The following is a 14,461-nucleotide window of genomic DNA, read 5'->3' as shown; positions in this document are numbered from 1 at the left end:
CAGATTGTTTTGGCATATTATTAGCTCCATAGTATGACAGCACCTTCAAAACAAATAAAAGATTTTCTGAGTTTAAATTTATTGAGATTACTTGATGTCAGTTTACCATAACCCTTAAGTTAAAAGGGAAAAACCTTTCTGATTAACCAGCTTTGTTGAAACTGGATGTATAGGTTTTGGTATATTATCTGATGATGTAAGTTATGCTCACATAAAACAAACACAAACGCAACACATTAGCGTTTTTATTCCAAACAAATTTCAAAAAAGCAACACATTCATAGCATCTTTATTCCAGATGGAATTTTGTGCATCTCTTTGTGTTACCAATTAAGTGCTGTTTTGTTTATAATATCCAAATAACTTTTCAAACAACCTGTCCATAAAGCTCCAGTTTCAAATCAGATGCTACAGAAGGCTAAAGAAAAACAACCTTCAGCTGTACTGTAACTGCACTGTGATTAAAACTGCTAATTAGGAGCTCTGCGGACTGAGCCTGTCCCAAGACAGACATAAGAACAAAAACTTTTGAAGACTAAAGTTTTACATCTGAAAATAAGCATTGACATTCAGTAAGCATTAAACATTTCCAAAAACTGTGTCTTGCAGCATTTTACGAAGACCAAATAGAAGGAAAGGTACTCGTCACACGCTATGACTCTAGTAAGTCATCTGCTTAAGTCAGTCGTCACTCCACGACCTGTAAACAAAAAGGTACGTTTTTCAGCATTCACTTTTATTTTTACTCGCACTTCACAGACACTTTTTAGTGTTGCACGTCAGTATTTTTTGTATGTCTTCAAACATAAAAGAAGATATCAGTGTTTTCAGTCCATACACAAGATCAATGAGTTGTTTTAAACCACAATGACATTCACAGTATGAACAAAACTAAAACATCGCATTTTGAGTTCTGATTAGACCTGTCACAATCACAAATTCTGTTGCTTTAACAAATAATAACTGTGATTTAATGATGTCATTGTTTTAACTTAAAATATAGAGCTATTGTCATATTCTGACCTTCAAATAAAAAAATTTGTACTTGAAATATAATATAATATAATATAATATAATATAATATAATATAATATAATATAATTAATATACTATAATATAATATAATATAATATAATATAATATAATATAATATACTATTATATAATATAATATAATATAATATACTATTATATAATATAATATAATATAATATACTATTATATAATATAATATAATATAATATAATATAATATAATATAATTAATATACTATTATATAATATAATATAATATAATATACTATTATATAATATAATATAATATAATATAATATAATATAATATAATATAATATAATATACTATTATATAATATAATATAATATAATATAATATAATATAATTAATATAATATAATATAATATAATATAATATAATATAATATAATATAATATAATATAATATAATATAATATAATATAATATAATATAATAGCCCCTTTTACACATGCAGACTTTTTTGGCAAATCAAATACTGGAAATTTCAAAAACAAGTTGTACCATTACCAGTACATTGCTGGAATTCTGCTGTGTGTAAACAACATATTTTTTAATGTTCTGGAAATTTTATATCAGTTTACCGGTATTATGGTTTGAAAGGGGCTTATATAATAATTTATACAACAGTTCTGTCTGGTTCTTGAATCTGATTGGCTGATAGCCGTGCGATATTCTGGCAGTAACTGCACTTGTACAGCCTCTTCACCCTTCACCCTTGTGTATTACTTCCACATACAGCAACAAGCAGAGGACACTCTACAATTTGACAAATATTGCTGCTGTTGGAAAACATCATGTACTTTTGAGGCTTTTCAGGCGAGAATGTAGTTGTTTAGATTGTAACTAAGCAGTTTATTTATAAGCACAGTGCCTATGTTAAAAATTTATAATTTCTAAGAGACAGCACGTTGGCGGCTATTAGCAAAGACGGTTAACAAGATGGCGACAAAGACCGCATAATAAGCCCTTAGAGGAGGAAAAATCCAGTGTGATTTTAAACTACAGCTGATCAAATCATTATAAAACTGGTAAGTGACATTCTAAGTCGATCTCTTCTTTTGTATATTGTAGAGGTGTATTTATATCATAGTAATTGTAGTGTGTTGAGTGTGAGATTGGACTCATCTTAAAGTCTTAAAACCAGAGATGGCCAACTGTTTCTAATGAGTCTCTGTTTTTGTAGACTAGTTCAGTAAACAGAAAGAAAGAAGAAATGCCGGCATGTGTTTCACATTTTTCTTCAATAGCAACTAAAACAGTAATCTGTTATTAATTGCGTTGCTTTGGCTTTTTTCTGGATTAATTATTGTGATCTCCCAATGGCAACAAAGAAATACTGGAAAATCTGTGTAGGCTGATGGCATTTGATGCTGTTCAGCCTTATAATCTTAAAATGTGAGCAAAATCAACAGTTTTGTCATCACTTAAGACAGTACGCTAGAGAATCATTCAAATACTGGCTCTAAAGTGTAGTTGATGAGGTAGCAACGGTATCTGCTGTTCTGACATCAGCTGCAGAGGTGAATGAATGACGGACGAAAGTAGCTCCTTTTACAAGTGGATTTTTGGACTCTTGTGTTTGATTTTCTTTTTAATACACACGATTATGCCATCGAACTGTTTTATAAACGCAATATCACACTCGTAGCATTGCAATGTGGCTGTATATCGTCACTGGTGGAGCATTAAGGCACAACACACGCCTCCCACCATTGCTGATACACAGCCACATCGCACTGCTACTCATGTGATATTGCTCATATATAAATGATTAGACTATTTAGCATGACATAAATGTTAAACGTAAAACTGGGGTGTTTTTCAACCATTATGCATTTAAATCAGTCATTGTGACAGGCCTGGCTCATTTGTTTGGCAACTGGTATTTTTCATTACATGAGTTTACTGTGTACTACCTTGACGACATGAGTCTCTCTGGTGCGGACACGCAGCTTGTTGACTTGAGATTCAGCCATGTCTGCCCTCTCCTCTGCCTCATCCAGATCATGCTGGATCTTTCGGAACCGAGTCATGTTGCAGTTCACCTGCTCCTCCTGCATTACAGCAACAAAGATGCAGAGTCAGTGCAGGGAAATCTCTGCAGTTAATCCTAAAACTGACACTATCTTATTGCTTGACAAATTATGTGATGCATCATGTACCACTCTGACCCTATTGTGTACTGAAATGTTGACATCACAAGGTAATGAAAAATATGTACCGCGTCCTCAGCTTGTCTCTTGAAGCTCTTTACTTTAGCCTGAAGTTTGTCAATCAGGTCCTGCATTCTCAGGAGAGTTTTCCTGTCCTCCTCTGTCTGTGTATGAAACACAATGTCTTTGAAATGCACTGAAGGTGACAACAGTTTAATCGCTGCATCACATTTTTGTCCATGCGAGTAATACCTGATAGGTAAGCTCTTTAATCCTCCTCTCATATTTTCGTATTCCTTTCTGGAACTCTGCACTCTTCTTCTGCTCACAGTCCAGCTCTGTCTCCAGTTCCCGCACCTGAGCATTGAAATGAAAAGATACAGTTTTGATACATGAGATAATTGGCAGTCATTTCTGAAACTAAAATGGAACGTAAGTTTATTTATTTATTTTTTTAGCTCACCCGAATTTCCATTTTCTGAATCTGTTTTTTTCCCCCCTTGAGAGCAATCTGCTCCGCCTCATCCAGCCGGTTCTGCAGGTCTTTGATGGTCTGCTCCATGTTCCTCTTCATCCTCTCCAGGTGGCTGCTGGTGTCCTGCTCCTTCTTCAGTTCCTCCGCCATCATGGCTGCCTAATGAGGTATGAACGTTTCACTGTTGAATATCTTTTTATGGAGAAAATGATTTTTACATTTTCTGCACATGCAAAGTGGTTGCTAGAGGCTCCAATAGGGTTTGTAAAGTTTTTTTGTTAGTTGGTATGATTGACACCATTAATTGAGGCTCGCTGTCATTTTATATAAGACTTTCAATGGTAATTGAACCACTAAAAGTTAACATTATCATAATTTTTACATAACATCAACATGGCTTTTTTAGGGTAGCTTTAATTTAATTTTTAGATTTATTATTATTATTATCATTATAATTGTATTATTAATATTATTATTATCAGTTTTTAATATTTTTTATTATTGCACTTTTTTCCTTAATTCTTTTATGTATCTTTCACTGCTGCACATTTTATATGTTTGTAAAGTGCCTTGCTACATGCTTCATTTAAAGGTGCTTTATAAAGTTTATTATTATTATCACTGCTACTATAGAGTACAACAATCAGGTTATGGAAGTAGGAGTGAGCAAAAATGACAAATGAAGATTTTGTTCAATGATGATTTCATAATCTAAATGTATTTGAGTATATTTTGGAGGCCGGTAAATATAGGCAGATATAGGCCTAGATAAATTATAGATAAATTACTATGATAACAAAACCACCAGCAAGTAACAGTAAGTTCCTGTCTTTTCTATATTAAATTAAATTTTATATATACAGCTGAAGTCAGAATTATTAGCCGCCCTGAATTATTAGCCCCCCTGTATATTTTTTCCCCGTTTTCTGTTTACAGAGAGAAGATTTTTACAGTACATTTCTAAACATAATACTTTTAATTACTCATCTCTAATAACTGATTTATTTTATCTTTGCCATGATGACAGTAAATATTATTTTACTATATATTTATCAAGACACTTCTTACAGCTTAAAGTGACATTTTAAGGCTTAACTAGGTTAATTAAGTTAACTAGACAGGTTAGGGTAATTAGACTAGTTATTGTATAACGATGGTTTGTTCTGTAGACTATCAAAAAAAAAATAGCCTAAAGGGGCTAATAAAATTGGCTTAAAATATTGTTTAAAAATTAGAAACTGCTTTTATTCTAGGTGAAATAAAACAAAGAAGACTTTCTCCAGAAGAAAAAAAATATTATCACAGATACTTGGAAAATTTCCCTGCTCTGTTAAACATCATTCGGGAAATATTTAAAAAAGAAAAAAATTCAAAGGGGGGCTAATAATTCTGACTACAACTATATATATATATATATAAAATTCCCAGTCTTATGCAGGATTCAACGTTAAGGATTTTTTCTACTGGCCTGATCAGACCAGGGGTTCCGATTTTTACTTACCCTGCCAAAATTTTCACTGGCCCCACCAAAAAAAGAAGCTATTAGCTATTTCTTAGACACATATTTTAAATAATGTGTCAAAAAAACATCTGTGAATCTAAAATTTAAATATTTAAAAAATGTTGTTCAATGCATAGAGCAACATTAAAAATGTTATGCAAACAAAAAAGCAGTATGGAAAATGTGCAGGTATTTTATTGCAGTTCTAAATTAGATAAAACAAGGTGGCTGACTTGTCAAACTGACCAATAGTATCTGGATGCAGCCTTTATGATGCAAGCTGAGATTGCATCACTCAGCGATGCAATGTCAGACACAATGCACTTAATGGGAGCGAGTGATGTCACTGTGAGGGGTAGGGTTAGGGGTTGGGTTAGGTGAGCGCATTAAAAAGCATTGGATGCAGCTCAGATTGCATCTGCACCAGCCCTGCATGCAGACCCCTCTCAAACTGACGGCAAACTGTGCAAAACATCACTTCATTTTTAGACGTTAGAAACAGACATTTTCTTTTAGCCTCATAATTTGACGTCTCTTTGCTGTATTGGTTCTTACCAGGTTATGGAAAAAAAATGATGTGCTTAAAACATCCAATCAGATAAAAGGAACCGAAAAGCAATATGGTGTTTAAGACATCACAGAGAAGGTAGCACGCTTAAAAACACAAACTGTTTCTCCATTCTTGACAAATATTGCGGGCAAATTAAGCTTTATTAACAAGGCCCGATCGGGCCAGTATTGATCCTGTCTACTATCTCGTGCATTTCTCATGCTGGCCAGGGCCATCAGGCAGTCCTTATTGTTGAGTCATGTTTTGGAAAAAATTTACTCAAATGATTTATTCAAAACAGATTACCACAGTACCGCTGAGTCTCCTCGAGGCTTTTGTGGATTTTTTTATTGGATAAAGCAAACCAGTTTCTTTGCTTGTGAAGAATTGAGGATGAATGATGAAGGTTGGGTTATAATCAATGATAAGATATTTGCAGACATGTAAGGGATTCATTTAGTAAGCACTTAAATGGTTTTAAAGGCCCTGCAGTGAATAGTTTTTCCAGTAATAACTCACATCAGTTATGGCCTTCTTTGCCTTCTCTTCAGCATTGCGACACTCCTGCTGAGCGTCATCCACTTCTCCAGACAGCATGGACAAATCACTCTCCAACTTCTTCTTCTGGTTCAACATTACGGTGTTCTGTTGAAATAAGTGAATTGTGAGGTTAAGTCATGATGTTTAATGACTGGTAAACTGATTGATTGACTGGCTGACGTTTACCTGAGCGTGCAGCAGGTTAACTCTCTCGCTGGACTCCAGTAGCTCGTGCTCAGCCACTTTACGCATTCGATCTGTTTGCTCAGCTACACCACGCAGCTCCTCCAGTTCTGCTGACAGCAGCGTGTTTCTCCTCTCTGTCACTGCCACCTGCTCCTTCAGCTCCTCACAATGATGCATAGACTCATCTAACTCTACCTGCAGGTCCTGAGAAGACACAACGACTGAGGTTGAAAAAAGTGCAATAAGTTGCCAAGTGGAAAATTTATAGTCAACTAATTTTTTTCAATTAGGTATTAGGGTGTGTTAACATGAGTTTTTCCTTTTCATTTTTGAAAAGGTGTATACAGGTGACCATATTGTCAAAACGATCAAATGTTGTTGCTTAAATGAACAGCTAAAAACCAAAAAAAAAAAAAGTTTCCGTATTTAGTTTATAAAAAGGTGTTGTGTTAAAAGCCCTTTATTTCATAATGCTGCACTGATACTGAAAAATTCTGGATGATGAAGATAATTTTATCTGATTTTTGGTATAAGAAAATCTTTAAAAATAGGATCAATTATTTTAACTTTGCATCACATCATTATAATGTAGAGCACTAAAAATAGACTGCAATTAACAGTATACTTAAATTATTTTCACTTTAAAAAATTTTATTAGTACAAGATTACAGCAAAGGCAATCTATAAAACTAGAAGCACAAACTATTAAATATCAAATATCAGAAGATTGGCATCCGCTGCATAAAAACTTGCTGGATAAGTTGACGGTTCATTCAGCTGTGGCGACCCCGGATTAATAAAGGGACTAAGTCGACAAGAAAATGAATGAATGAATCTATAGTGCTAAAAAAACATTTTCTAATATGGTCATACATACCTTATGATTTACATTATGTGTGTGTGTGTGTGTGTGCGTGTGTGTGTGTGTGTGTGTGTGTGTGTGTGTGTGTATATATATCCTTTGCAATCAGAATTTTGATGCATCCTGCCCTTTCCTCTAACCTTGATTTGAAGCTGTAGATTGCGAACCATTTTCTGTGACTCCACAGCCTGTCTGTTCGCATGGTTCAGATGGATCTCCATCTCATTCATATCATTCTCCATCTTTTTCTTAACCCTGATTGCCTCATTACGTGCTCTGGTCTCTGCATCCAGCGTGGTCTGCATGCCCTCCAGAGTCCGCTGATGGTTTCGACTGCAAACAGCAGATAAATAGTTTCATGCATTTGATTATTAAAGTGTTATTAATGCTTCAAGCCTTAGAATTAAGAGAGTCCCTTACCGGAGATTGTCAATCTCCTCATCTCTCTCTGCAAGTTTCTTCTCAACTTCAGTCTTGGTCTGGCTGAGCTCCAGCTGCACGCGTAAAGTCTTACTCTCCTCATGCTCCAGAGTGCCCTGAGTCCCACAGAGTTAACATACGTAATTATAAATGTCTACTGGCCAGTGTAGTGTAAGGATCCAAAATATCAGACCCTGAATACTGTTATGGAATTTCATGAGACAAGATGCAATGTTCCAATGCACTTTCTAATCTGAGAAGTGATGAAGACACCAACTGTTCCACTGTTCTATTCAAATCACTGTTGACAATGCAAACACATGCTGGAGAAACAGAGCTACACTACATCAGGGAAGAATGCAGGAATGCATCCTTTACTTTCACCCCAAGCCCCCCTTCTTGACCCTTACGTTACCTTCTGATTAGAGCACATTTCACATAAAATGTTCAAGGTTTTAACATGGTGTATCCTGCAGCACTATATTCATGTTTGGTATCATTTTAAATGTCTCAGTGTGATTGGTAAAGTGGTCTTAATTTTACAGTAATATTTTACTGGTATATGTTGATTTGGTTTTTGACTCCTAAAAGATCTTGATAAGATGCTCTCCCTTTATGGCTGTTTGTTTTGACTTGAGTATATAAGGTAAGATGTGCTTTAGGATGGGGGAGATCTTGTAAAAAGACACCCCATTGCAGCATCTCTGGGACTTATGCTGCAACGTATTTCTCTGGTCAGGTATGCATCTATAATTCTTTGATTTATCTTTGATTAATGGATGCTATATTGTTAGTCTCATCTCTAAATTGGCTTCCTGATGATTTATTATGTAATTGGCAGAATACAATTTTACCTGACAAATAAAATGTTAAGTTTTGATTAATTCTGGAGTTTTGCGAATTCATTGTATCAAGTAGATTAGAGGAGTCTTCATTACCTTTATTGTATGGCATAATTGAATTGATTAATAGGCACATTTGATTATACGTAGCCATAGAGGCCTATAACATGTAGACCTTTTAATCATTTAACCACTGGAAGTAGCAAGTTGTATGGGCTTGGCTAAGGATCTGTTTTTTTAAGACTAGGTAAGCGTTAATGCGACCAGCTTATTCAAATATAGTTAATCCTGCATCCTCTGACTATTTTCACAGTGTCGACATATTGTCCATGAGAAGATGCGCAAACCCGGGGCGTGGAACTCTGAGCGATGTTGGTCCCTAATGAACGTACAATTAGATTATCGGACCTCAGAAAATATCAAAACTCTAAATTAAATCATAAATGATGAATGTGATCCGTTCTTACAATTAGAAATACAATCTAAATTTTAGGATCATTGAAATTGGAGTCAGATTAAATTCGGAGCTAAAAAACTAATATAAATAAATTCTAATAAACAATAAAATTCTTTTCAGAAGCACTAGAAAAGGCTTACATGCATTAAACCTTCGACCATGCTGTTAGTTTCGTCATTGGGCTAATAGATGGACTCCTACAGTAGTGTAGTGTATCAGGCAATATTCACCTCTGCCTCCTCCAGTGCTGCTTGAATGTCACACTTCTCATGGTCAAGAACCTTCTTCATCTGTTCGAGCTCATGGATGGTCTTGTTGCCTTGACTAATCTGATCAGTCAAGTCAGTTATTTCCTCTGAAAATCAAGCATATCGGTTGGGCTCAAACTGGAGTAAATATAATCTCCCTTGCTTATTTTTTCCAATGTACAAGTTATTGTACCTTGCAAATTCTTGTTCTCCCGTTTGATAGTCTCCAGCTGGTCAAGGGCTTCTTCATAGGAGTTTTTGAGTTTAAAGAGCTCTGTGCTGAGGCTTCGGGACTCTTTCTGAGAGCCTTCCAGCTCGGACTGTGTCTCCTCAAACTTCTGCCTCCACTCAGACAGCACCTGTACGCAATAATTATTGGTATTAGTACAAAAGAAATATGAACGATACCCATCTCCTGCTATTGTTTTCATGCACTTTGTCCTGACCTTATCAAAATTGCGTTGCTTTTTGTCCAGTGCAATGGCCACAGCATTAGAGCGTTCCAAGTCAACCATCAAGTCCTCGATCTCAGTCTGCAGACGGTGCTTGGTCTTCTCCAGCGAGGCACATTTAGCATTGGATGCTTCCACTGCCTCCTCAGAGCCCTGGAGTCGTGCAACCAGCTTCTTCCTGAAGAGGGAAAAACATTTTTTTACAGTAATCAAGACACTAGCTATGTTACCATCCAAAGATACCAATTAATCTTATGCACAAAACTGGAATATTGCATAAAACACCTGAGAACAAAGCATTTCCATCCAAACAAAAACAGTCAAAAAGAAGAAAAACATGATAAAATTCCTGATGAAATGGCACTAAAAATCAAAACACAAAAATGGAATTGTCTGTATTTCACTGTGGACCGTTTTTTCTTATATAATAAATTGCTTGCACCTCTGAAGATGAAACGCAAAGAAAGCGTGTTGGCTTTTGGAGATGTGAGATGCTCTTTGGAGAGCAGCTGCTCAAGACAGTTCTTCAGGAGGTAATAATACTGAACCACTCTGATGACAGTCTTTGGCTACAGGATTTTAGGATGACCAAAGCAACATTTCAATTTGGTCAGTTTATGTGCATGCTGGAATTTATTCAGTAAATGTGCTTTCATCATTGTCTATGCCTGGGGTCTCAAACTCGCGGCCCGCAGGCCATTTGCGGCCCTCAGTGCAATATTTTGTGGCCCGCGCCGACCGCTGTACTCTGACAGAATCAGCGGAGCGGGGAGAGGCGGAGCGCTCCCCGCTCCGCTGATTCTATCCGTACACAGCGCGCTTGTCACTCAATGCGCGTTGTCGCGCGCGTACTCAAGAGCGGTGTTATCGCGCGCCTACTGAAGGGCGGGACCGAGGGTGTGTCGCGTCGCGGGGGCACTTTTGATCATTTTGGAAGGGCACTTTCTATGCAAGACTAAAAAGGGCATGTGCTCTGCACAGGTTGAGCCCTATGTGTGCACGTGCCTGCCCTGCATCTTATATAAATTGATATTATAGGTAGATACAGACTGGTACAGACTGATGTGACTGGAGTGGGGTGGGGGTGTTTTATTTATATATACATATATAATACATACATATATACGCCTTTTTTTTAGGTGAGGGAATGGAAGTTTTGAGTGAGTTCCCCCACTTTTTTCCCTAGGACTTCAATAAGTCAAAGTACAGGTCTAGACTTAATGATGATCATCTTCAAGCCATACTGAGGGTCTCAACTGCTTCCGCTCTAAAGCCAAATGTGGTTCAGATTTGTGAGAAGAAGCGCTGTCAAGTCTCTGGCAGCAAGAAGTAGGCAAAAGATGCCATGTTCAGAAGAACTGTTCATAATTTTCACTCAATGTTCTATTAATGTTCAGGACACTTCATGTTCAGAAGAAATAATTAAAACTGTTAATAATGACATTTGAGGACTTTTTTTTTGTGAAATCCCTTATGCGGCCCAGCCTCACCCAGACTTTGCCTCCTGCGGCCCCCAGGTAAATTGAGTTTGAGACCCCTGGTCTATGCACATTATTTTCATTTAGTTTATCTTAGCCTCAGTTGTGTGCTTAAGTGTTTTATGCACATTTTCAAAATTGATGCACATCTTGGCATTTCCCTTGGCATTTTCCAAAATGTGCATAAAATAGGTGGACGGAATCATAGCTACTGTGTTGCACCGACAGTAGAGTGGCTTCTTACTTGGCGTCCTCTAGTTCATCAGTCCTCTGAATGGCATCAGTCTCATACTTTGTCCTCCACTGTGCGATCTCAATGTTGGCTTTCGACAGAGCACGCTGCAACTCGGATTTGGCCTCCTGCTCCTCCTCGAACTGCTCTCTCAGGAGATCACAGTCATGCCTTGATGACTGTACCGCATGAGCTAAACTGTTCTTTGCCTGGTACACAGACAAAGAGCCTGAGTTCATTATATTACACTGGGTGCATCTCAATCAGTTCCCTAGTGTACAGTACAGTTAGTACAGTCTAGGAGCCTGGTTTACTACACATTTGGACTCTGAGTGTGGCATAAGAACGTTGGCGTTGTACATCATTAAAACTAGATTTTTAAAACCAAAGAAATAATAATAATTTGATGAAGTTTTAAATGTACATTATATAACTACATAATTCGAGTGTTTAGCATACCAGCAACACTTTAACCATTAAACAATTATAAATTTTTGCTAGATTGTTATTAACCTGGGGTGCATTTCCCATACATTGGCATAACTCGCGGCTGAATTATCATAGTACGATGCATCGTTTGGGAAAAGAACGATGTAGTGACGAGTGTTTCCCAAAACCAATATTAGCTAGTTTTAATAAAAACATGCACTCTTCATAATAACTGAAAAATATACAAATATTATAAATATTCCATATTCTATTCTAAAACATAAAACCACTTACAAAAAGCTAACAAGTATCCTAATCTTATATCATATATAAATCATTAATAGTTGTAATTTACAGTAGGTTATTTATTCAGAAATGAAAAAAAAAATCTACTTAATAAAAATGTATTGTTAGTAGTAGTTTTTTATTATTAATGTATGGTTATTAATTTGTTGTTATTATTATTGTTATTATTATTAAGTAGGATATTGTTTATTTATTTATTAAATTTATTTTTTAGGTCTCCTATAGCTTTCGTCATGAGCCATGGCTGTGTCAAAATGGCATAAATGTTTTCAAAGTGCACTGCGGAGGCAGCGCAATTGTCAATATGAAGATTGCTAAAACTGAAATGTAAAAATACTTTGAAAGAAAAATACACATAAGAAAGATGACTTTAATGTTTTTTTTTGTTAAACATTCCAAGTTTAAATGGAACATTCTAAATGAATAGGGCATAGGGGGGATAACTGGGAATGGAACACAACCAGGAACTATGCTTCTAACTACAACTCTAGAGGTGTAGTTGCAAGTGTACAAGTTTGCGACGCAGTTTGCGAATGTTCATTGGACTGATGGATTCATTGGAACGATGGATTTGGGAAATGCCAAATCAATAAACTGTTTGTAACGATGCAAATTGCGACCTTAGTTGGCTAAGGATGGTTTTTGGAAACACACCCCTGTCTAGCTATCTTAGTTTATGTTATATATATATATAGTTTAAGTTAGAATTATTAGCCCCCTGAATTATTTGCGCCTGTTTATTTTTTTCCCCAATTTCTGTTTAATGAAGGGAAGATAGTTTCAGCACATTTCTAAGCATAATAGTTTTAAAAACTTATTTCTAATAACTGATTTATTTTATCTTATGATGACAGTAAATAATAATTTACTTGATATTTTTCTAGACACTTCTAAGCAGCTTAAAGTGACATTTAAAGGCTTAACTAGGTTAATTAGGTGAACTACGCAGGTTAGGGTAATTAGGCAAGTTATTGTAAAATGATGATTTGTTCTGTAGACTATCGAAAAAAAAAATTTGCTTGAAGGGGCCCAAAAATGTTTTTTAAAAAATTAATAACTGTTTTTATTCTAGCCAAAGTAAAACAAAAAAGACTTTTTCCAGAAGAAAAAATATTATCAGACATACTGTGAAAATTTCCTTGCTCTGTTAAAAATCATTTGGAAAATATTTGAAAAAGAAGAAAAAATGAAAAGGGGGATAATCTTTAACTGTGTGTGTATATATATATATATATATATATATATATATATATATATATATATATATATATATATATATATATATATATATATAAATAAATAAATATATATATATATATATATAAATAACATTTTAACTTTTTAGAAAACTTGTTTCTCATTTAAGGATTTAATTCACTTGATTTATGTTTTTATGTTTTGCGCTTTCAAATGTTTGTTAGTATCACTACACTCAATATACAGTGGAAGTCAGTATTATTAGCCCCCTTTAAATTTTCCTTCCTTTTTATATATTTCCCTAATGATGTTTAAGTTTTTATGTTTATTTGTTTTTATTTCGCTAGAATAAAAGCAGTTTTAATTTTTTAAAAAACATTTTGAGGTCAAAATTATAAGCCTCTTTAAGCTATATTTAATTTCGATAGTCTACAGAACAAACCATCGTTATACAATAACCTGCCTAGTTAACCTTATTAACCTAGTTAAGCCTTTAAGCTTTTATGTCACTTTAAGCTGAATAGAAGTGTCTTGAAAACCATCTAGTCAAATATTATTTACTGTCATCATGGCAAAGATAAAATAATTCAGTTATTAAAACTATTATATTTAAAAATGTTTTTTAAAAATCATCTCTCCATTAAACAGAAATTGGAAAAAAATAAACAAACAGGGAGGCTAATAATTCAGGGGAGCTAATATTTCTGACTTTAGCTGAGCTACTAAAAGCACTAGTATTCAAAGTTTGCAGTGTCCTAATCTCACCCAATCTGCATTTGTTTGATCAAAAATACAGTCAAACATGGAAACTGAAATATGTCACGCTGATGTTTCAGGAGACATTACTTAAGTCTTTACTGGTCTTTTCAAAATCATACTAATATTTGGATTTTCTAACCCTTTTGTATCAATTTAATGCCTCCTAGCTGAGAAAAAGCATATATTTCTTCTTCTTTAAAAAATTTTTTGATCCCAAACTTTTGGGTGGACGAGTTCAAGGTTTTTGCATTTCTTCAGCAAACATAATAATAGTAATTAATTGTGGTTAGAATTTTTCAATAAAAAAAAAAATCAAGGC

The 14,461-nt window shown here is 34.9% G+C and overlaps 1 protein-coding gene across 3 annotated transcripts in view; it reads right to left on the bottom strand.

Moving 5' to 3' along the window:
* Window positions 1–231: 231 nt before the first annotated feature.
* myh7bb (myosin, heavy chain 7B, cardiac muscle, beta b) overlaps window positions 232–14,461 on the bottom strand; it is a 34,493-nt gene continuing 20,263 nt past the window's right edge. For 2 of the 3 annotated variants that reach the window (XM_087306879.1, XM_087306880.1), the window contains 13 exons: window positions 11,464–11,660; window positions 9,736–9,919; window positions 9,483–9,648; window positions 9,272–9,396; window positions 7,743–7,858; window positions 7,463–7,655; window positions 6,461–6,664; window positions 6,254–6,379; window positions 3,672–3,842; window positions 3,461–3,565; window positions 3,277–3,372; window positions 2,972–3,109; window positions 232–700 (listed from right to left, as the gene is read on the bottom strand). In XM_087306879.1, coding sequence (XP_087163005.1) covers window positions 689–700; window positions 2,972–3,109; window positions 3,277–3,372; window positions 3,461–3,565; window positions 3,672–3,842; window positions 6,254–6,379; window positions 6,461–6,664; window positions 7,463–7,655; window positions 7,743–7,858; window positions 9,272–9,396; window positions 9,483–9,648; window positions 9,736–9,919; window positions 11,464–11,660 — 1,833 coding nt within the window. In that variant the 3' untranslated portion in view covers window positions 232–688. Of the gene's footprint in view, window positions 701–2,971; window positions 3,110–3,276; window positions 3,373–3,460; window positions 3,566–3,671; window positions 3,843–6,253; window positions 6,380–6,460; window positions 6,665–7,462; window positions 7,656–7,742; window positions 7,859–9,271; window positions 9,397–9,482; window positions 9,649–9,735; window positions 9,920–11,459; window positions 11,661–14,461 lie in introns of those variants that run through there. The other variant, XM_087306881.1, reaches the window with a different exon arrangement.

The sequence above is a fragment of the Danio rerio genome, chromosome 23 (assembly GCF_052040795.2).
Source record: "Danio rerio strain M-AB ecotype USA chromosome 23, GRCz13ab, whole genome shotgun sequence".
Taxonomy (NCBI): Eukaryota; Metazoa; Chordata; class Actinopteri; order Cypriniformes; family Danionidae; genus Danio; species Danio rerio.
Note: the sequence above shows the minus strand (reverse complement) of the source record. Positions and strands in the feature narration are given on the sequence as shown.